Here is a 23028-nt window from a genome sequence, read left to right as displayed (position 1 = left end):
GGGATTCTCTGGCTGGCTGGAGCAGCATCTAATAACCAACTCGCAAAATAAAACAAAATAAAAACAAAACAACAAACACAAAAACACCAGACATCATGATACAGACTTATAATTTGCACCGATGTTTTTCGAAATTCTATACGCGAAAAGTGAGCGCGAGAGCCCTCGGTGCGCCTGCGCGCTGCCAAAGTCAAAGTAAACTTTATTGCCATCTCCGCTACATACAGTCCAGTATATAGAGAGACGAGACGACGAGGCTCCAGTTACAGCAGTGCAAGTAAACAAACAATATATATAAGAAGAGTAAGAAAATAAATATACACTTTAGGACCAGGGGTAAAGGGATCAATAACAATTTAAAGTTTATAATTTACAGTTTGATAATTTAAAGTCTCACACACAACCCTTTGAAGGGGAGGGGCCCGACTGCTTCCAAATAGAGCACATTTCAATCATAGTGTTGTAAATCCAAGCCCATTATGTATTCATGATTTGAATCCTGGGTTGTGCGAAATCCCAGAAATAAACCCTAGACAAAGTGAATCTGTGAACTAAGGTGTAGGTCTGTTAGGTTATGTTGTGATGATCCTCGGGTTGGGGGATGGGTGTTTATACTGGAGTGAAAAATTAAAACCAGTGGAAGATGCACAAGAAAAGTTCAAAGCCATCAGGTGCTCAGTTTAGAAAAAATAGAAAAGAAGAGGAGGAGAAACGAGCAAAAGATACAGGTAAGCAGAGATGTGTCATTGGATAATGGCAGGTCATCCTGAAACAATCAGAATCAGAATCAGAATCAGAACACTTTATTAATCCCTAAGGAACTGTGGATTACAGTTGCTCCAAAATAAAAATGAGGGAGTGTTTGCCCGGGGCGCCAAACAGGCTAGGACCGCCACTGGTCACAACTAGCACCAGCTTTGTTCCATTAATGTTCAATTCAGTTTCAATTCAATTCAATTTTATTTATACAGTGCCAGAAGAATATATAGGGCACTTCTGTGGGGGCGGGAGAGGTGGCCCCCACGCCCCCATTGCCGAGCTTAAAAACTGGCACCTTTCGCACGTGCGAGCACGCGCACGTGTACACTCATGCACGCACGTTCACTCATCTAAAAAAGTGGCACTTCCGGGCCATGCGGTTCCACTGTGCACGCTCTGTCTTCTCCTAGTGGGGGTGTGTGTTTTAATTAGGTTCGTCATCCGCTGTGTGCATTTTGGCTTTTCATGGTAAATTTATACAAACAGGAATTACTTTGTCTTTTTGTTCTGACACTATAGAAAGACTTTTGTTGTTAGACAGTCGAGCTGAAACGGCAAATTGTGTGTGTGTGTGTGTGTTGCATTGTCACATTGTTTTTAACAACTGCGCTTTGTTGACTGTTTCAGACTTTAAGACGCCGTGTATCTCAAGAAATGGGGAGATGAACAGCTTTTTGTCTGTTTTTGAGGGTGGGGGAAGAGGGAGAAAGGTTGATAAGAGTCAGTGAACTCCTTCCTTGAGCCTGACACCCGCACGTTAGTTTGTGTACTTGACCGTCTAAATTTCAAATTTTTAGAGAAAATACGCATTGACTTTTGATGCCATCTTTAAAACATAGATGTGCAATACATTATTTTAATGTTATTTATCAAACGCTGTGTGCGTTTTGGTTTTCAGTGTGAATATATACAAACAGGATTTACTTTTGTAAATGCAGGATCATTTTTTTAATGGTGCTTTTTAGACACTGATCTGAAAGATAAATGTTTGTGGTAGAAGCAGCTTTGCTGGATTTGTTTTTAATTTGGTGAAACATGGTGTGAAACTTTTTTCTTCATTCAGTATTTTTACAGGTTTTAACTGTGTGGTCTTTCTGGAAAATGTAGGCCAACTTGTGAAATGAGAGCGTGCACCGTGCTCTTCAGAACTGTCAGCTTTGCTCGTTTCATGGGTCCTCTGTTGATAAAACAGATTTTTTTTAATGGATCTTAATGTTTAGAGACAATAGCGAAGGTACTGACCTGTGTGTCTCTTTAAACTGTAAGTGTTAAATTTTAAGGCTACATATTATTTATCTCCCACTGAGTCTGCTTGGCATATGCTGTGTATAAAAGCTCTGGACCTTTCCGAAATGACGTAGAGGTGGCTTTAGCGTGATTAATTTATTACAATTTCAGTTTCTGGGAAGTTTTCAGTTTCCCTCCTGTGTCTATGGACAGTATGACTGGTGCAAGCTTTTTGTTTATTTGTGAAACTGAGCGTGGTTGTGGACAATTCCGACTGCGCTGTTTGATTAGAGTTTCGTGTTGGATCCCTTTCTTTAATTGTTAATTCTCTGCGAGTGTAACCAATACATCTACTCACCAAAGAATGAGTGAAGCAATATGGATAACAGCAGAGGACAATTTATTTAGGGTCTGATGGCAGTTTACCATCGGTGTCCAACACTTTAAAGGATTGATGGACTGGAGCACATACGTCCTTAACATACCCTCTTAAACCTCAGCATGACACTGGTACATCAAAGGAAACCTAACCGACTCTAAGTGCAAATGTTTACAACCTAAACAACTTAAAATTTCCCTGGAATGCAATGTAAACAAAGACAAGAAGAAGAAGGAAAAAATTATTTTCATCAATGGCCACTTCTCCTAACCAGGAGACAAGTGAACATATTATGTAAAGAGTCTTTTTTTTCTCAGTCCTGGGGTTGTAACACTACAACCTCCTTAGTCCATAATGAGAGAGTGTCCGTCTGACAATGATCAAAATATCCTTGTATAGTCTTTGTGAATGCAAAAAAAACAATCGTGTTAGCTGGCCAGCAAAATAAAGAGAGTGTATGGCACTGAGTGTGGACATGTGTGTGAGTACTTCGGTCCAAATACTCGAAGTCCGGATGAATGAATGGCAGCCGCCGATCCTTTAATGGCACCAGCGAGACAGCACGACAACGAGACAGCACAGCAGTAAGGCAGTACAGCAGCGAGGCGTCTGGCAGGAGAACGAACAATAGTCCTTTTAAGGCTACTGCAGATGAAGGTATTCCCCACTAGCTCACCCAAGCTTGCTCTCTGGCACAGCTACAAGCCATGTGAGCTCGTAGCCCCTCCCACTAGGATGTACTACCCCAGTCGGCTGTCGTAAAGCAGCCGCAAACCAATAGCAATAATAAAAAAAAAACTCCAAATCATTGAAGAACATTTTATAGCTGAACACCCAATATAGATATATACATATATACTGAATATCACACAATATCAGATAACCAAAGTAACACTGGGTTACATCCACCCCTGCTTAAAGTGTGACGTCCCCGTCACTATCACCTGTTAGAGATTGCACTAACCCGGCAATCTGTTGCTGTAATGACATCAAAAAGTTATTGAGCAATGCAATTGTCATCGGCGCATTGAAACTGTGATGCTTACAATCGACTTTGTAGCCGACCTGATAGTCACTGAGGTAAACTGGTGGCACTCTCCTCCTTTGTGGCCTACCACATGCCGGGGCTGGGCTGAGCACCTCCTCAGCGTTTGCTGTCTCCGATCCTGTCAGATCTAGAATGAATTCAGGTGCCCCAGGATTCAGAGGATATTGTGGCTGAGACGCCTCCCGTTCTCCTATAACATCCCTTTGATCCGCCAACAAGTCATTGTCAGGAAATTGGCTGGAAGTTAAGTTTATTTCCTCATCTTGACCAAACTGCTCCTCCAGCTGAGTTTCTTCTGTGTTGCTCCCTGCATTCACTCTCATGAAAGGTTGAAGCGAACTGGTTAGCACATTGCAGGTTAAACGGCAGGAACCCACAGGGAAGAAGCATGTCACGATGCAGAACCCACTCTCTGCCCCCTGCATCCTCTGGCCTAATTACATAAACGGGGATAGACTCATCCGGCTGCTTAACAACGATGTGCACAATAGGCTCCCACTTATCAGAGATTTTGTGTTTCTTTCTGAGGATAAGATTCCTTACCAGGACTCTGTCACCCACTTCCAATGGAAGGGCAGTAACCTTAGCATCCCAGCGTCTTTTGTTCAACAATTGTCTCTTCTCAGCATTTCTTGAGGCTAGGTTGTACGCATACTTCAGCCTACTCTTTAGTTCTCGCACATACTGAATATGTGTTCTGGTGCCGTGGCCACGTGGACTAAGTCCAAAACAGAGGTCAATCGGAAGGTGTGGCTCTCTACCAAACATCAGAAGGAACAGCGCTTCTCCAGTTGCATCATGTTTTGTACAGTTATAAGCATGTACAAGGGGGCGAACATACTTCCTCCACTCCTCCTTTTTCTTATCCTCCAGAGTTCCGAGGAGGTCCAACAGAGTCCTGTTGAATCTTTCCACTGGATTTCCACGTGGATGGTAGGGTGTCGTACGGGACTTTGTAATCCCTGCTAGTTTACAAAGCTCTGCCACTATTTCCGATTCAAAACAAGCACCTTGATCACTATGGATTCTGCGAGGAAACCCGTAGTGACTGATGAAGTTCTCCCACAAAACTGTGGACACCGTTTTCGCTGTCTGATCTCTCGTGGGATATGCCTGTGCATATTTTGTAAAATGATCAGTCAGTACTAGGATGTTTCTGGTGTCTCTCGAATCGGGTTCTATTGTCAGAAAATCTATGCACACTAACTCAAGGGGACCACTGACTTTGATGTTGACAAGTTTGGAAGCTTTCTGCACTCGTGCCTTTCGTTTTACACACCTCTCACCTGTTTTACATTTGTTCTCAATGTAGCTAGCCATTTTTGGCCAGTAGAACCTCGCTGTGGCCAGTTCTAAGGTTCTCTCAATACCCATGTGACCTGTCTCGTCATGAACTCCTTGGAAGGCTCTCTCTCAGTGGCTATCAGGAATGACAAGCTGATGGAAGGCCTCCCCCTTTTGATCGAAAACTTTACGGTATAGTACTGCCTCAACTAGACATAACTTGGATTTCTCCCGTAAAAACAGAACCACCTCAGGTTCCTCAGACCTTCTGTCAAAACTCTCATCCCCAGTCTCTAGAATGCCTATGACGCGGGCTAAAGAGCTATCATTTCTCTGTAACTGATACCAGTCCGCCATAGACATTCCTGGTAGAGCTGACTGGCCAGGTATGGGGACCGGATCATCAAGGTCATCAGGAACCGCACTGTCACTGCACAAGAGTGTTTCCACGGCAGGGAAGACACAGTGGTGAGCAGCAGCTGGTAGATGCACTTGTTTACTTCAGCTGGCTGCTGAAGCCTCGCTCACCCGGCTGACCCAGCCCTCAGCACGGGGTTTTCTCCACAGCTGTCTGCAGAGCACAAAGTGGACACCTCTGTCTTCGGCTGGACCATTTACTGCGACTGTTTTAGAAACGAGCGCGTTTACGTCACAAACAACAGGAGAAACGTATTTGCTGGACCAACGTCAGTGTTTTAAGAGGTAGGCATTTATCCCATGTGTTTTATGAAGGTTAAGATGACGGAACGTGTAAAGTAAAAAAAATGATGCATTGAAGGTTATCCTGTTCGGTGAGAAGAGAATTTGTTCCACTGTGCGATGGCCGAGTCTTTCTTTTCTTGGAGATAATTTCTCCTGCCTTAGAGAAAATCCTCTCACATGGAACAGAAGAGGCTGGAGTGCAGAGAAACTGGTAGAGAAGCAGGTATACGGTCTTCCTGGGTCCCACAGACCATCAGCTAAAGAGAATACACAAATTAAATTGCTGCAAATTTTGTTGAATAACATTTTAAGATTATTTTTAAAATAAAATATATTTTTAATTATATTAAATTTAAAAAATCAAATGGAAGTCTTTCTAAAGTTATTTAATGACATTTATATTGTGAAAAGCAGATTTTTGTTTTGTCAAGGCATTTTAAGTTCTTGATGTTTTCAGATAAAATAAACACACACAAAACAAAAGCAAACAACAAGAACAGAAACCTGGCAAACCCAAACGATTGACCAAAATCAACTCAAAATACTCCCGCACGACAGAACCTCCTCTCTTCCTCGCTGGCTCCGTATCTCTCAATAGAATAATCAGTGGTTCGCCATCTCTCACCATGAAAACACTCCACAAATCCCGCGAATGATTCACTTCGTTATAAACCATTGACTCAGGTAAGATAAGATAAGATAAGATAACCTTTATTAGTCCCACACGTGGGAAATTTGTTTTGTCACAGCAGGAAGTGGACAGTGCAAAAGTTATGAAGGACAATTAGAATAAAATAAAATAAGAATAAATACAGTACACAACTGTACAGAATAGAATAAAAATAGAATACTATATACAGTAGAATAAAATAGAATAAAATATACAATAGGATAAAAATAGAATACAAATGCTATATACAACAGAGTGAAAAATACAACGGTGCCAGAAAGATTATTGCACATTTGTGTTATTGCACATTTGTGGATGTGTGTGTATGATCAGTTAAAGTCTTTGTTGTGGAGTCTGACAGCAGTGGGGAGGAAAGACCTGTTAAATCTCTCCGTCCCACACCGTGGGTGCCGCAGTCTCCCACTGAAGGAGCTGCTCAGTGCTGTCACAGTCTCATGCAGGTACCAAAACAGTAAGTTCTAAATGAAGCTTCGGACGTCACTGATCACGTGACTCTGGCCAAACGAATCAAGCCTGGACACAGTGCTTCTGAAGCAGTGTGTTGAGGTTTTCTGACACACAGCTTCAAGTGGGCCTTTTGGATTCCCTGCCCGTCTCCCCTGCTGTCTGGATTCCTGTGGATGTGTGTGAGTGAGCATGAGCATTCTGGATTGGACTATCTGAGTGAGTCACGGATTGAATAGAAGAGGAGCGTGTGTGTGTCTGCCCTGGACCTTCCCTCACCTTCGGAAGTCAAAAAAGTCACTATATGTTTGTTTTATAAATCTTACATTGCATTGGAAATATTTAGTTTTCTTTTCCAGGGAATGTTTATCCCGATCAGTCTGGCCATTGCTGAATGCCCACTTTTTATATTTTGTTGCTGTATTAAACTAAGACTCAGCAGATAAGGGTAGACAAAAGAGTATATTTTCCTATGTATTTTTTAAGCACATTGTAAACATGTTAAAAAAAATATGTGCAGTCCTTTGACTTCCAATGTACACTTGGGCATATTGTGATTGTGCAGACCTCTAGTGGCTGGGTTCCTTCTAATAGAATAGAATAGAATAGAATAGCCTTTATTGTCATTGTACAGGGTACAACGAAATTGGAGTGCCACTCCCTTGGTGCAAAATGCAATAATAAATATAATAAAAAAATAGTAAGATATAAAAGGTACAATAAAACAAACATAAGTACTCAAACAAAAGTAAGTATGATATTTACAGGATAGCAGCATTAATATAATGACAGTATGACAGTATGAATAGCAGCATAATAATAATAGCATAATATAATGGCAGTGACAATATGGTATGGCTAAGCAGGTTCAATTGTTTTTGTGCTTATTTGCAATGGTGATAGCTCTGGGAAAGAAGCTATCCCTGAATCTGTTTGTTCTGGTTTTATGTGACCTGTACCGTCTGCCTGACGGTAATAGTTCAAACAGTTGATTGCTGGGGTGAGAATGGTCCTTGATGATATTGCCAGCTCTGCTGAGGTATCGAGAGTTTGCAATGACCTCCAGGCTGGGCAGAGAGCAGCCAGTGATCTTCTGGGCTGTGTTGATGACCCTCTGCAGTGCTTTCCTGTCTGCAGCTGAGCACCCTGCATACCATGTTGTTATGCTGTACGTTAGGATGCTCTCTATGGTGGCTCTGTAGAATGTCACCAGCAGCCTCTCCTCCAGGTTGTTCCTCCTGAGCACTCTCAGAAAGTGGAGACGCTGCTGGGCCTTTTTTACCACCGCCGTGGTATTTGCAGTCCAGGAGAGATCATCAGAGATCTGCACGCCCAGAAACCTCATGGAGTGTACCCTCTCCACACAGTTCCCGTGAATGTAAAGTGGGGCCGGGTCAGCTCTTCCCTGCCTAAAGTCCAAGATGAGTTCTTTAGTTTTTGTGGTGTTCAGTTGGAGGTTGTTAACTGAACACCACTCAGTCAGTCTGTTGACCTCATCTCTGTAGTCTGACTCATCCCCCCTTGAGATGAGTCCAACCACAGTGGTGTCATCCGCAAACTTTATGATGGTGTTTGAGAGATGGGTAGGGGAGCAGTCGGATGTGTAGAGCGTAAACAGGAGGGGACTCAGAACACATCCTTGTGGAGACCCGGTGCTGAGTGTGATGGTGCTGGACAGGTGGGGGCCGAGTCTGACAGACTGAGGTCTGTTTGTCAGGAAGTCCTTGATCCAGAGGCAGATGGGGGTGGAGAGTCCCAGGTGAGACAGTTTCTGGACCAGGATCTCCGGGATGATATGATTGAATGCTGAGCTGAAGTCCAGAAAGAGCATTCTTACATAGCTTCCTCTGTGCTCCAGGTGACTCAGCGCAGTGTGGAGCGCTATGGTGATAGCGTCCTCGGTGGATCGATTTGTCCTGTAGGCAAATTGGTGGGGGTCCAAAGTGGGAGGCAGACTGGCCCTGATGTGCTGACAGATCAGTCTCTCAAAGCACTTCATCACTACAGGCGTAAGTGCAACAGGCCTGTAGTCATTTGGGCTGACCACAGCTGTCTTCTTGGCGATGGGGATGATGGTGGAGGTTTTGAGGCAGGGCGGGACGGTGTTTAATGACAAGGAAAGGTTGAAGATTTTAGTGAAGACTCCGGTCAGTTCGTCAGCACATGCTCTGAGAACCTTTCCATGTATTCCATCAGGACCTGCCGCCTTCCTGGGATTCACTGACCTTAGAACACACCTCACTTGATGTTCCCTAAGTGTTAGTGTGCCGGTGCTGGGGGCGGGTGGAAGTGGTGTGACAGCTGAGGGCCTGGTCGTCTCAAAGCGGGTGAAGAAACGATTTAGATCCTCAGCCAGCGAGGTTATAAGGTTATAAGGTTATAAGACTACAAAGTAATTTCCATAACAAGCCCTTCCTCTGCTCTTTGTGATGCTAGATATCTCAAAGTACAACCCTTGAAGACCTTGAGAAGTCAAAAGAACCTCTGCTTGACTACTTGGCCGATGCAGGATGCCTGAGGCCTCAGCGTTCACTAAGAGACAGGGATCTGCTGGTACATGACATTGTCATGTTTCAGGTCATCCACAGGGCTCAAGGTCCATTTCAAAGGCATTTGGGTATTCTGTGTTTTTCAGATTAAGTAAAATAGTGATAAAAATATTACCTATTAATCAACATGGCCAGTTAATAACCTAGTACAATTGATTGTGCCAAATTCATATATACAATTAACTTAGAAACCTGAAATTGCAGAATTGTTAAATGAAATTTCTTTGTGTTGTTGTTCCAGATTTTGTGAAGGTCTTAAAACTCTTGGGGTTCTAGAGAAAATGAGAAGGCATCCAGACAGCTTTCGCCCTCTGTTGTGCTTTGAGCCACATTTGCTGACTGCTGACCAGGTGGATGATCTTTTCAGCATTCATTTATCTCCAGAAGGAAGCAACAGAAGAGCTGCTGAGGAGATGGTTGTTACCTTCTGGAGAGACTATCTCCAGGATGCAGAAGGTAATTGGCAGTGTACAATAGTGTACAATAAACAGATGTAACTATTTATAATTTAGCATTTTTGAAATCTTTATTTTACATAACATACTTCTATAACAATAACACCACAGCTTCTGCTGCTCCTTAATTATCCTCTTGGTTGTAGTAACATTTTTACATAGTTCTTTGAGACTGTTGAAAGATAAAAAAGCATGCTCTATAGTCATTGCAATAACAGTCATTAAGGTTGTTGCTTTAGATTAATACTCACTGATAATTTATCAGGGCCAAATGATCTAATATAAAAATACCTTATAACATTTTTTTCCTTCTCTGTTTATGCAGAAGAACAAGGACCTTCCAAATTACAGAAGATATTGGCCTTTGCAACCGGAGCAACTGCGGTGCCACCTATTGGCTTTTCCCCAGCACCCTCGATTGAGTTCATTCATGGAGGAGATGACGACTTCTCTTCTACACCAATTTTCCCTCTTGCCAACATGGCATAAATTGGCATAAACTGACACAGTGGAATACATTGTCTTTTTCCACACAACATTTACCTGGCACAGTCGATGTTAGAGATTCAAATTATGATGTAAAATAAAAGATTAAAGAACACAGCAGAATAAACAATAGACGACATGTAAATTGATGTACTATGAATCCCTAAAAATATTTAACATACTTAAACAAGGCAATTTATGTATTTTTGGGGGGTTATTGTTTTTGTTTTGTTTTGTTTTATTACCTTATGCTAATCATACACATTAACTTCAGTAATGGTTTGAATGAAGGACCTTTAATTTTTGTATACTGTGTTAATACTTTTAAACACAAGGCCTGACCATTTCTTTCAAACCAGTGAACTTACCATAAGTGGTTGGGGGCCTGAACACTATAGATCCTTCACCGTATCGCATGACAACATCTAAATGCAAGTCCAATAGGATCCATTTCCTGTAGGCTTTGTCTGACCCTCCAACGTTGAACTCTTATGCCACGAGATCTCAAACTTTCAAGAATATATACTTCCTCTGCAGCTGGAGTGTTCTGTAGGATATCCATCACAAGGCCATCAGTTCTTGATTTGACATATCCACATAGCTTAATGGCTCAATTCCCAAAGTTTGTCTGTGTCTGTACAGGGTTCTTCGACTTATTCCAAAGCATGATGCAATTCTCTACCATGTCATACCAATGGAAAGAAAGTGAGAAATCTGTTTCAGCAGATATAGTGTATCGTGGCCAACCTGGATGACCACAGGGTAACAAACTGTGGGTCTCATAAGCAGATCTCTGTCTAGCATCATATTCATGTAGCAAGCTACAAAAGCATCTGTACAAGGATCCTAGTAGGTTTGTGACAACCCTATTATTAGGATCATATCGACATACAGCAGCAAGAAATTCTGATAGAGTTCGTGGATGATCATCTAGCTCTCTATAAAACCGCTCTTGTCTGATATTGTCCAAATTTTGATTTTGCAGCACCTCAATACATTGCAGAGCACAAGTAAAAAATCTTTCAACATCTTCTTCATTCATCCTCAAACAACAAAGAATGTATGTAAAAAATGGCAAGTATCAGATGTAATTTCATTGTAGATGGGGTACTGTCAGACACAGTCTTTCCAGATTATAGGGGCAACTAGCATACCCAGGATGCCCAGACTTGTTGCAATAGGCTGCTACCCTACAACAATGTTTGGATATTCACTGCTGAAGGCAAAAAATTTTCAATTATACCTTTAATAGACTGTTGCATAGATGTCACCGTGCTGTTAGCCGTGCATTAATGTGCTGTTTGTTTTCCTCATCTTCCTGTGCAGCAAAAATGTCTTCCTGTTCAGTTGAAATCTTCTTGGTTTTCAGTAGCATGTGTGAGAAAACTTCAGTAATAATGTCCCCTACGGAACCTCAGAGAAACAGAAGGTGAGCTGGACAGTAAATATAACCTGATTATAAGTGAGATTCAAAATAAACACAGTGAATGTCACTGACATGTGTCACCTGTGCTTCAGGCTCGTGAGGAGTATGATGATGCTCTGAGCTCCGGTCAGCAGGCCTTCCTATTGGAGGAGAGTGATGAGAGTCCAGATATATTCTCTCTGAGTGTGGGCAGTCTGCCTCCAGGAGAGAGCGCCTCCATCAGGTTGGAGTACGTCACTGAGCTGGCTGTGCAGGCTGATGATGGTCTGAGGTTCTGTCTGCCTGCTGTGCTCAACCCTCGATACCAACCTCAGGGTAGGACAACTTCAGGATACTTGGACCAGAAACAGTTAAACTATATTAGGTCTTTAGCCAACCCTCAGAACACAGCTGAAGTGAAAAGTGAAAGTCTTGAACCACCTTCCAACCTTCACACAACTGACAGAACACAAAATGTTAAAAATAAATTGCATCTTCCTCTTTTTGCCAGTTGCTGTAAGGTGTGAATGCAGAACCAGATATGCAACTGTTGCCACATACAGGAAAACACAGACAGTGAGAAAAATCTGAAAGATAATTAGGTCAAGTTTCAAGTTGATTTTCTGCAAGAAAAAGAGGAAACTTCTCATCACATTGTGATTGTCAAATATAAAAAGCTGTGAAAAAGAAATGTTTCAGTCCAGTGAAAAGCTTTAGTGCATCCTCAGAGAAATTGCAAAAAGCCCAAAAGCTGTATCTTAGACACTACAGGCCTCAGCTAGCATATCAAATGTTAGATTTCAAGGTATTAGCATAAAACTGAACAAGTGTGGCTTCTTTTGTAGGGGTTGCAGGAGAAAATTTCTTGTCTCAAAAAGAAATTGGCAGCATAGCTTGTGTTCTCAAAGTTGCACCTGAACCAATCACAAGACTTCTAGAACGATGCTCTTCTGACAAACAAACCCAAAACTGGAGATATTTGACCATAATGCATAGCATCACATTTGGAGAAAAACAACCCCAACATATCAGCACAAACACATTCATAAAAATGTCATGTAGAAAGGGTGAGGATTTGGGCTTACTATAGCTTACTTAGCTCTTAACTGGTGGGACTGGTGTGTTTAGTTTTGACAGGACTGCATTTGTCAGATTATAAACTTTTTGTGAAGTAGGTTGATGCAGTGTGCAAACACAGACTCTCCCTCTCGTCATGATTTTATATCATTTAATGGTTTTAACTAAGTAAGAAAATGTTATGTGGAGTTTGCCTTATTTTTCCAAAAGTTAGATCATAAAGAGGTTTATAATTACTTAACACTCATTAACTCTCGCTGACATTAAATTTTATATCACCTTATAAGGTTCGGGGGGGGGGGGGGGGGTTGTTGTCTTTAAAAAAATAAGGAATAGGCACTAAAAATTAATTTTAGGTTTTCCTCATTATACCGATATGGTTCATTATAACATCCATAGGTCATAAAAGTCAAGAGTATATGTGCAGCTGTGGCTCCAGCAAACACCAGCTGATACTAGAAAGTAATTTTAAATAAATTCTAACAACAGCTTATCAAGCTTAAACGTGCTGCTGTTGTGTGGTGTGACATCAGCTGATTTCCAATTTCTGGTGCAAAGTGGGCGATAAACAAACAAGAGAGACGGGATAAGATTGCTTTCAGAGGTGTTGCCCAAGCAAGAGGGAGGGTGCATCCAACTTCCTCGGCTGTAATTGGTCCAGCCCAGAGTCGATCATGGCCAATTGGCCAATCCACCACCTTTAATTGTTTATACCGTTACAAAAACAAACAAACAAAAAAACCCAAATGCTCGGTATGCCCGATGGACAGTCCAGCTGTGATAAGATATCTTCCCGCTGTTAGACAACATGTTGCCTTTGATGATTCTGCAAAACTCCAGGTTATGTTTGATCTCACTTGTGTGTTTGTCATGGCAGTAAGAGTGTAGAGTATGGTGAGAAGACCATGGAGGAGGCTCTGAAGAAAGTTGAGCAAATGGAGGCTGATCTTGGAGGAACAGAGATCCTGGAGCCCCTCAAACATATTTACAGCCAGCCCTGCATTCCCAATCAGCCTAAACAGGTAACACACGCACACACACACACACACACACACACACACACACACACACACACACACACACTTTAATGATGTCATTCTTTAGTCCTTCCTTTTTTCTCATTCATTACTCCAACTTGTAAGTTAACCATGAATCAAGCCCTGTCTCATATAATCTGCTAATTATACATGAGTTGATCTGATTAATATGATGCAGTTGCTGCGATTTGCTCTGCAGCCAGCTGTGGTCGACATCTCAGTCACATGGGATTTACTAAAGGAAGTGTCTGTCACTGTCCACCAATCACAACACTTTTCCAGGGTGAGAGGTCACTGATTTATGCCCAGCTCACTGGACAGGTAGGAGCAACAGCCTCTCATGTTGTTGTTTAGGTATTTGATGACAGTAATTAATGTGACTTCTAACACTGTAATTCTGTGTCAGAGCTCAGAGGCAGCAGAGGGCTGTGTGACGCTGAACTACAGCCTGGCAGGTCATCCCTCTGAGAACCAGCTGCACTTCAGTCTCAGACCTGCAGAGGACACTGGGTACAGCAGAGTTTAATAAAGACGGGTTTGTTTTGATATCCTTACACATGCTGAGTTTCAGATGGTAGCAGATTGTGAGGAAAATGAGACTATTTACAGAAAACAGTTTCCTGAACTATTTATCTTCAGTCTTAAACACATCTCAGTGAAGTCATTTCCTAATTGTACAGGAAAGACAGAGGTTATAGTAAGGAAAACGGTTATAGTGAGGTTTATGTGAGTCTGTAAACTAAGGAAAGAGGAAAGAATTTGTGTTGATTAGACTGATTAAGAAATGGGAATATACTACCAACTGAAGCGAGTGTGCTCAGAAGATGGAAGGAATACTGAAAAAAGAAAATGAGAGACATTACAAATGGAGGAAAGGCAGTAAATGTCACGGTTCTGGGTCATTTTGACCCAACATTTTGAGTTTCTTATATTTTGGTTTGATTTTGTATTTTGGGTTATGTTCTTGATCTTTTGTCGGGCTTTGATGATGATGATGATGACGACGATGATGATGATTATTTAGTCTGTTTCAGTTTATTGTGGTTAAGGGTTTTGTTCTTAGGTTTTGTGTCTCGCGTTTACTGCAGGTTTAGTTTAAGGCCTTGTGAATTGTTTCTTGTTTCCTGTTTTATTGTGAAGGTCCATGTCTCATGTGAGTGAACTCAGTGTTGCTTCCCCTTGTCATTTACTTCCAGCTGTGTTCCTCACCTGTGTGTAATCTCCCTGTGTTCTTCTGTGTATTTAAGTCGTGTCTATTCATGTACTAGTCGCTGTTCTGTCTGTAAGTCTCCTGTGTATTCTCTGTGTGTTTTCCCTGCCATCCACCTTCTTATGCCTCTGCTCACCTTCCTTCATGTTTGCTGTTTAGTTTTTCCCAGTTTAGATTATCTTTAGATCCGTTTTGCCATTTTTTCACCTTGTGCTTTACTTTACAATAAACCACCTTCACAAAGCATGTGTAGTGTCTGTCTTATCTTCTGATGATTCTTACTTTATCTTATAATTAAAATAACCATAGTTGGGATGGGCAGGCGATTGTTTTCATGTGTCTGTTCATTAGAAACAACAATGGTAAAACCATCATCTACCTCCACTGACTTGTTTATTTTCCACATAAACATTTCACATTAAAGACGGGTAGAGTTTGGTGTCATCAACATAACAGCGAAAATTGATATTAAATGTGTAGGAGAGATGACCAATTGGAAGTAGCTAGATAAGAAATGGTAGAGGTCCCTGAGGACACCAGTAGTAAGTGGAAATGGCTGGAATTTGACATTTTTTGAGTTGAATTAACTGAGTGGAACTGAAGAGAGAGGACGAACTAGTTCAGGTGTGTGTCAGTAATATCAAGTAAGGTTTGTTATACCTGCATCATTTATATTGTTAAAGCTCTAACTTTGATAACAGAGTTAATGGCATATTTCAACTCTGAAGCAAGTTTTCACATTTCATTTTGATTTGAATCCTCTGTAGACCGCTATCTTCAATCATGTTATCATTGTGAGTCTTAACCAAGTGGTGGATTAGCCTCCACCTCTGAAAAGGATAGAGTGGAGTGAAAAACAGAAAAGTCAGTGATGTAGTAATGATGTACTAATGTAGCAAAAATAGGAAACATTAGAACTGTAAACGTTTTCTTCCTTGTCTGCAGATTAACAGTCCACAGGTTGGGTGCTCGCACTCTGATTCGTTCCCTGGAGATGAAGGAGAGAGAGCTCAGAGGACAGCAAGATGGAGGAGTGAAGGAGAAGGTGGTGCAGCTCAGTGTCCAATCAGGAGTGAGCAGTTCTTTCACTGCCTTCATTGCTGTCAACAAAGACAACGGAGAGGCGATCCAAGGACCTCTGCGCCACAGACATATTCTACCACCCTGTGAGGTTTGTTTTTTTTAAAGCAAAAAAAGCAATACCATGAAACTGTTAATAGCAGGATGTCAGAGTCAATAGAGAGGACTCAAAAGAGCAACTTAAAATCAAACTATTTATGTAGTAGGTGTTTCTTTGCCAATGTTTTTGTTTACCTGCTTTAGAAAGTAATAAGCCAAATGGAAGTGCAACACACATCTATGCATTTCTATGAAAACTGACCTGCCCTGAACTCGTATTCTCTCTCTCTCTCTCTTTGTTTTTCCTTAAAGTGATGGCTGTCCATTCTTCCTGTAAAAGGTGTAAGTATAAACCTGAATGAATGGGATTAGAAACTGTGTGTGTGCATGAAGACATGCTTGTGTCGCTGAGATTTAACAGATTTATACATGTAGCAGAGTGATAATCATATATAATAATCATTGAATAGTAATAATGTTATTGAACAGGTTAAACATTTAGATATTACAAAAAGTTGCAAAAAATTAATACACACAGCTGTGAAGTCAGCTGCACATGAATAACATTAGTACAATGACAACTTTAATCAGAGTGAGTTCAGAAGATCCAAAAGTGGGACACTAAAAACAAGCTAGTGAAAGCAAACAGTGACTTTGAAAAATTTATTTCAAGGAATTAAAACACTGATAGGAAAAAAACTAAACATGAGAAGAATGGCAATCCTGCAGCGACCAATCAAAGAAGATTGTAATGGATCCATTGTAAAGAAGTGAGTGAAGAAAGCTGAATTTTCTTTAGTTTTTCTGAGATATGCAGAGTTTTAACGAACAATTTGAACACTATTATTCATTTACATTATTTGTTCTCAACAGAGATGGGCAGTAATGCGTTACAAGTAACGTGTTACTGTAATCCGATTACAAGCACTTGCCCTGGTGGCCATTCTTTCAGTGGGCATTTCTCAACAACAACTACAAACACTAGTGAAATGAATGGGCATTTAATTAAAAAATGAAACATTTAATTCAATAATTAATGGCATATTTAATTAATTCATTTCGTCACTCCTGGCCCTCCAAACCTCACTGCCATGATTGTTTGTGTAGTTATTGGATTCTAAAGCTACTAGAATAGAATAGAAAACACATAAGATGCAGTCTCTGTTTTTTCTTCACCTTATTGGTTTGAACTGAACTGAAATAAATCCGTTCTTTTCTGTATGGCAATGACCAGGACCTGTCCCAGCTGTCTCTGGTGGATTCAGTATTGTCTCCAATGTTTCTGATAACTTCCAGTTTGGGAAGTTTCCCATGCAGGTGAGGAATGCAGTGACTGACAGACTACCCCTCCTTGATTTAGGACCCATGCCAAACACTGAGTAAAGAGTTCCTTGCATTAAACCTGCATAGCTGTTTTCACATTTATAACAAATCACCCGAGTGACCGGCAGTGATCGTATAGTTAGTGCTCTGAGTTGTTGCCTAAACAACCCCTCTTCAAATCTGAGTTACAGCAGAGAGAATATGGCACTGAAGCAATGATGACAGCTTTAATAACGTATTTCATCTTCAATTATTCTTGTATGAAATTCTCTTAAAGTAGCAACTGAATTTCAACCAACTCAGCTAGCTCTGCATATTTTATTTCCTCTGTTAAAATAAAACGTGGTGGAGCCCAGCTGTAATTGTACCTTGCATTAATATGGTGTATTACTGATGGTGACACAGCACTGCTTAGCATGTCGTCCTGACTCTCACAGGTGTGCCGATGACCTGTGCAGTATATGAGGCACTAAAATCCTGGTGGATTTCTGGGATATGAACAGGAGGGAGTCATGTGAGCTCTATCAATTTTGCACCACTTACGTCTCAGACCTTTATCTATGTATTTATGCACTGAAATCGCGCTGTAATATTCAGTTAACTGTCCACATTTGTACTCTGTTTTTCCATTTATTATATTTTTTTCATTAATTTGTCTGAAAAAAGATCCACGTAGTAACAAAAGAGAGCCTAAATCGATGGTCTATAATAGCAGCCAAAGCCTACCAATATTCAAAGCGCAGCAGCGGACACCTTGCCATCAGTCCTTCAATCAGACCTAAAACACCATGTTTACAGAAATAAATTCCATACAAATTGGAAATAAATTGCGTAATAATTGTTGTTTTTGATTGTTTATAAATATATAGTGCTACCCTTCAGCCTCCTAGTAGACATACCTGTGTTATAAATGTGAAACTCCTCTGATTTTCAGAAAAGTTGACCTCTGACCTTGAAGTCAAGGTCACTGAGATTTAAGCTTCACAGAGATTTTCAGTAGATCCAACCATAGCTGGACTGGCCATCGGGCATACCGGGCATTTGCCCGGTGGGCCGAAGGTGATTTTTCGTTTTTATGGGCCGATGGTGTTTTTTTTGTTGTTGTTGTTTTTGTAAAACAACAACATGTTGTTGTTTTACTCTGATGTTTGGTGGTGGCTATGGCGGAGCTTCCACAGAGGCCAGCAGGTGGATGAGGGAAAGGGGAGGAAGGAGGAGGAGAGACCCGTGGTGGCCGCCGGGCCGGCCGCGTTTCGTATTGGGCTGAAAAGGAACGCGATCTGTCCCGTACTTCAGCTAGAATGAAAAAAAGACACAAAGCTGGAGTTATTCTGTGTCTTTACGGTGTCAGCTGCCTCTTCTTCTCTCATTCTCTCTCCCTTTCTCTGTTGTTGCTACTTCAGTCATGAAACTGGCCTTTCTCTCTTGTTTGTTTATCGCCCACTTCGCGCCAGAAAGAGGAAACCAGCAGTGGTCGCGCTAAACAACAGCAGCACATTTAAGGTTCAAGGTTCAAGGTTCTTTATTTGTCACATGCATAGTTATACAAGTATAACACACAGTGAAATGTAACCTTGATCAGCTGTTTTTAGAATTTATTTAATATTATTTTCTAGTATCAGCTGATGTTTGCTGGAGCCACAGCTGTAAAGCTGCTGGTCATGATGTCGGTTTGGATATGTGGTGAGAGGGAAACATGAAGATGAAACCAGGAGATGTCCTTACTGAATCATCAGAGCTGAACAGGTGATGGAGAAACAGGTTTACCTTTTAGGTGACATGAATGAGTTGAAGGGAAGTTATGAACTGCTTCTGAGAGACAAATAACAGCAGGATCCTTTTCTAAGTAGCTGACAGCTGGTAACTGTGCAGGGGCGGATCTAGCAAAGTTTTGCCAGGGGGCCATGTAGGGCATTAACAGGGAAAGGGGGGCACAAAGAAATACTTTTCTTTCTTATTTTCATTTAAAATGTCTAGCTTTTAACAAATAATTATCTGAATCTTACCACCAAAGTTTTTATCTGATGTAAAATGTATAGAAATCATACATATATACCAACAAGACTGTACATCAGTGTCACAACAGCATTTGTTTTTATTTTATTTTTTACCTGGTGGGCCGGTCTCAAGTCAAAATGCCCGGGCCGATTTTTTGTCCCAGTCCAGCCCTGGATCCAACCATGGTATTGACTTGAAAATTCTACACTATCACAGACTTGGGTGTCCACAGCACCTCGCCGTATACAAAAGATAAAGAGGTGTTTTTTCTAGGCTTTTTATAAAGTTTACAAAACAAAAATGACAACGCTATTTTGATGTTGTCTAATGTAGTGCAAAAAACGAAACAAACCCAAAAATTAATAAATAAAGTAATTTTTTATCTTAAACTACTGGATAACAGCTCTTTTCTAATAACATTGAAGATGCTGTTTAACTGCTTTTCAGCAGTAGTGCCCTACTAATAGCTAGGTTTCATTTGACGTAGACGTGACGTCGACGTAAAGCGCGAAATTTGACTGGCGGTCGGAAGTGAAAAAGATAAGCGCAAAATCACAGACAGACAGTACGCAAAATGCCTATGTCCTGTTGTGTTTACGGATGCTCCAGTAGGTCGACCAGAGAAACCGATAAACGGTATTTTAGGGTACCAAAAATAGCCCAACGAAGAGGAGAAAAATGGAAAATTCTAACCGAAAAACGTAGGAAAAAATGGATTTTAAATTTACGTTTACAGTCGGGAGGAGCAGAGTCTGCCAATGCCCATGTCTGCAGCGACCACTTCGTCAGAGGTAATGTTATGTTTGCAAACGAACTTATTAGCATTAGGTTGTCGTTAAATTCTCGTTTACTTAGTGCTTTTAAGTTAGTAGTCTAATATTGACTTGATTGGGACTATAAGTGCTTTGGATGACGAAGAGTCGGAGGACTGGGCTCCGACGGTCAATTTACCGTCGGAGCCAAGGTTTACCTTGAAACAAACAACTGTCACTCTAACGAAGTCCTAAGGATGTGGCATGTTTGTTGACGTTAAAGCCGCTACCGCTAACTGTTAGCGTGTTTAAGATAAAGCAATATAAGAACAAACACTCACCCTTGCAAACACCAAACTGTATCCATCACGGAGACGTTTTGTTCCAAGGTTGTGGACCCACCCGCTGACAAAAAAATTGTACGCCTCCAGACTCTTGAAAGCTTTCATTTGCTGCCTAGTGTAGTAAGAAGTCTGGAGGACCAAGTAGTTGGTGATATCCACAGCCTCGATAGTAGGCAAATCCTTTACTTCTGTGGTGTATTCGGACATTTTCAAAGAATACGGATCACGTCCGATATATTTTTTAACTATCTGTTTATATCTCTCCCGAGAAACGGGGTCTAAAGTTGCACAATAGCTGCTCTCCTGACTCTCCACAGTGTCCTCCATGTTTACTTCCACCCTCCACTCAAAAATCGTGCTGCCTCCGCACGTCATCAGAACCACGTGACCGCAACCCAACTATTAAAGACTTGTTACTTATAGAGGTGCGTCATAAATAAGAGTAAAAAAATATATACATTAAAAAATACAACTTAATTCTCTTTTAAGACCTGAGCAACCTGTCAATGATGATCGCTGGTGCATTGCAACCATGATTGCACTGCAATTTATTTATTTATTTATTTAGGACAGTGCATGTTATTGAACATAAATGTAAAAAGAATTACATGAATGTAAACATACCAGATTATAGCCAAGGGCTAATTTCCATCTGTTGTCCATAAAACATAAAAAATAGACATAATAATTCATAATTCATTCATAATAAAAACTCCATCACCAAACTCACACATACACACCATTCTATTCACAAATAAAACATTTGTGACACGAATGGATGGTTATGGGGCCAATTTTGTGAATAAACAACACTTTTAAAAAATGGATATTTAAACCATCAGATCTTCTAACAATCATGTGTGACAAATGAACAAAAAAGTTGCTCCGATGACAGTAAGCTTTTCTGAAATGCCTGGCAGATCTTTATTGTGAGAAATGGGATACAGAGGCCTCCAAGCAGCACACGTGAGAGTCATCAAGGAAGGCAACACACAGGTGTAACAGATGATGCTCAGGTCCAGTGAGAGTCTGAACACATGAACTCACCTGACAGGAATGTACTTGTCATTAGTGATGTGCGATACCACTGATTTCCTTTCCGATCCGATACCAACTAAAATTCAGGGTGGTATCGACGATACTGATCCGATACAGATACTCTGTACAAAAACTTAATGTTTTATTGTATTTCATAACACAATATATAATTGTATTATGCAATTGTAATGAGAATATAATAATATAGCTTCATAATGATTACAGGACATCAGACTACTTGTTCTCATTGCTTAATAATACAGAGTTATCATTTAGAAATAAAAAACCTGAAGTTGTGCGCTATTTGAGCATGTTGCCTGCCTGCAACACAAAAGGACTCCGCGAGAGACGTCTGTCTCGCCCTAGCAGCACCTGTCCCTCTCCTCCTCTTCAGTTTGTCTCAACATAAGCTCATCATATTCTGTGATATGATTTACTGAAGCAAACTTTGAGCTTTCAACACTTCAAAGTAAAAGACAGTAACAAACAGTGCAAAAAAGCATACTTTTGTATGAAAAGCTGGTGCATTTCTATTCATGTTTGTTAAAATCCAATTAATTGCAATAATTTGACAAGATTTTTTCCTCTTTGTGTGATTTATTCAATTCAAATGGATATAAGTATTAAATGCACTAACATTCATATCAAAGTATTGTAACTGTATGAATCAAGTTATACTGAACATACTCTGAAATTAAATGTTCTGTTTTGCACAACGTATACAAACATGGCATCGGGTTCATACAAACAACAAAAAAGGCTGCTCATTACTTTTTACCGTACAGCGGTCCCTCGTTTATCGCAGGTGTTACCTTCTAAAAATAACCTAAAAATAAGGTGAAATCCACGAAGTAGCCAACTTTATTTTTTACAATTATTTTAGATATTTTAAGGCTGTAAAACCCCTCACTAGATACTTTATGCACTTTTCTCAGACAGTCATGAACATTTTCACACTTTTCTCTCTTGTTTAAACACTCTCAAAGTTCAAACCTTTGTAGAAATATAAGTCCAGTATTATAGAATGAAACCAAAGATCAAACCCAGTTTTCAGGTTCAGAACATGCACTCAGAAAAATAAAGGTGCCAACTGGAACCAAAAGTGGTTCTTTAGACTGATGCCATAGAAGAACCTTTTTTGGTGCCACAAAGAACCTTTAAAACAATGGTTCTTTGAAGAACCATTTCTTTCAGTGGTTCATTGAAGAACCTTTAAAGGTGCCTCAAAGAACCATCAAGAAATGGTTCTTTGAGGCACCTTTAATGGTTTTTCAAAGAACCTTTTTTTAAATGGTTCTTTAAAGAACCATTTTAAATCTTTCAAAATAAAATCTATCATAAATTGAATTTGAGTAGGGTAAAATAAATACGAGCACAGCATAGACATATATTAATGGTTTATTGCCATTTCGTAGTATACCAAAAGACAAAAAGGCATTTTAACCCTCAGCACAACATCACTACTAATACATGTCACATATTAGTCATTTAAACAGTAATAATTAAACATTTTTACTATACTATAAATAAATATATGTAGACATTTTCATCAGCAGATGTTTGCATGTTCAGTAAAAATATTTCAACAACAAGTTTATGATTAAAATGATCAATGAACTTCAGCTTTACGTTATGTAAGGTAAGTTTCATGTTGGACTCATGGTCCTTTGTTAGTTTAGGATAATGTCTCTGACATATGTA

The 23028-nt window shown here is 40.4% G+C and overlaps 1 protein-coding gene and 1 long non-coding RNA gene across 2 annotated transcripts; both read left to right on the top strand.

The window, feature by feature from the left end:
• Window positions 1-11410: 11410 nt before the first annotated feature.
• On the top strand, window positions 11411-13460 carry LOC134637156 (uncharacterized). The gene is made up of 3 exons (XR_010095076.1): window positions 11411-11453; window positions 11543-11765; window positions 13384-13460. It is a non-coding gene; the product is annotated as an uncharacterized LOC134637156 (long non-coding RNA).
• Window positions 13461-13463: 3 nt separating this feature from the next.
• Window positions 13464-16251, top strand: LOC134637151 (von Willebrand factor A domain-containing protein 5A-like). Its single transcript, XM_063487511.1, has 5 exons — window positions 13464-13528; window positions 13743-13864; window positions 13950-14053; window positions 15699-15924; window positions 16185-16251. The coding sequence occupies exons 2-5, from the start codon at window positions 13769-13771 to the stop codon at window positions 16185-16187; spliced, it is 429 nt and encodes a 142-aa protein (XP_063343581.1). The 5' UTR covers window positions 13464-13528; window positions 13743-13768; the 3' UTR covers window positions 16188-16251.
• The last annotated feature ends 6777 nt before the right edge of the window (window positions 16252-23028 follow it).

Source organism: Pelmatolapia mariae, linkage group LG2, assembly GCF_036321145.2.
Source record: "Pelmatolapia mariae isolate MD_Pm_ZW linkage group LG2, Pm_UMD_F_2, whole genome shotgun sequence".
Classification (NCBI taxonomy): domain Eukaryota; kingdom Metazoa; phylum Chordata; class Actinopteri; order Cichliformes; family Cichlidae; genus Pelmatolapia; species Pelmatolapia mariae.
Note: the sequence above shows the minus strand (reverse complement) of the source record. Positions and strands in the feature narration are given on the sequence as shown.

Coding starts and splice junctions, on each gene's coding strand:
- LOC134637151 (XM_063487511.1), top strand. CDS start 13,769: ATGGGATTTACTAAAGGAAGTGTCTGTCACTGTCCACCAATCACAACA. Junction 13,865..13,949: donor ATGCCCAGCTCACTGGACAG/GTAGGAGCAACA, acceptor ATTCTGTGTCAG/AGCTCAGAGGCAGCAGAGGG. Junction 14,054..15,698: donor AGACCTGCAGAGGACACTGG/GTACAGCAGAGT, acceptor CCTTGTCTGCAG/ATTAACAGTCCACAGGTTGG.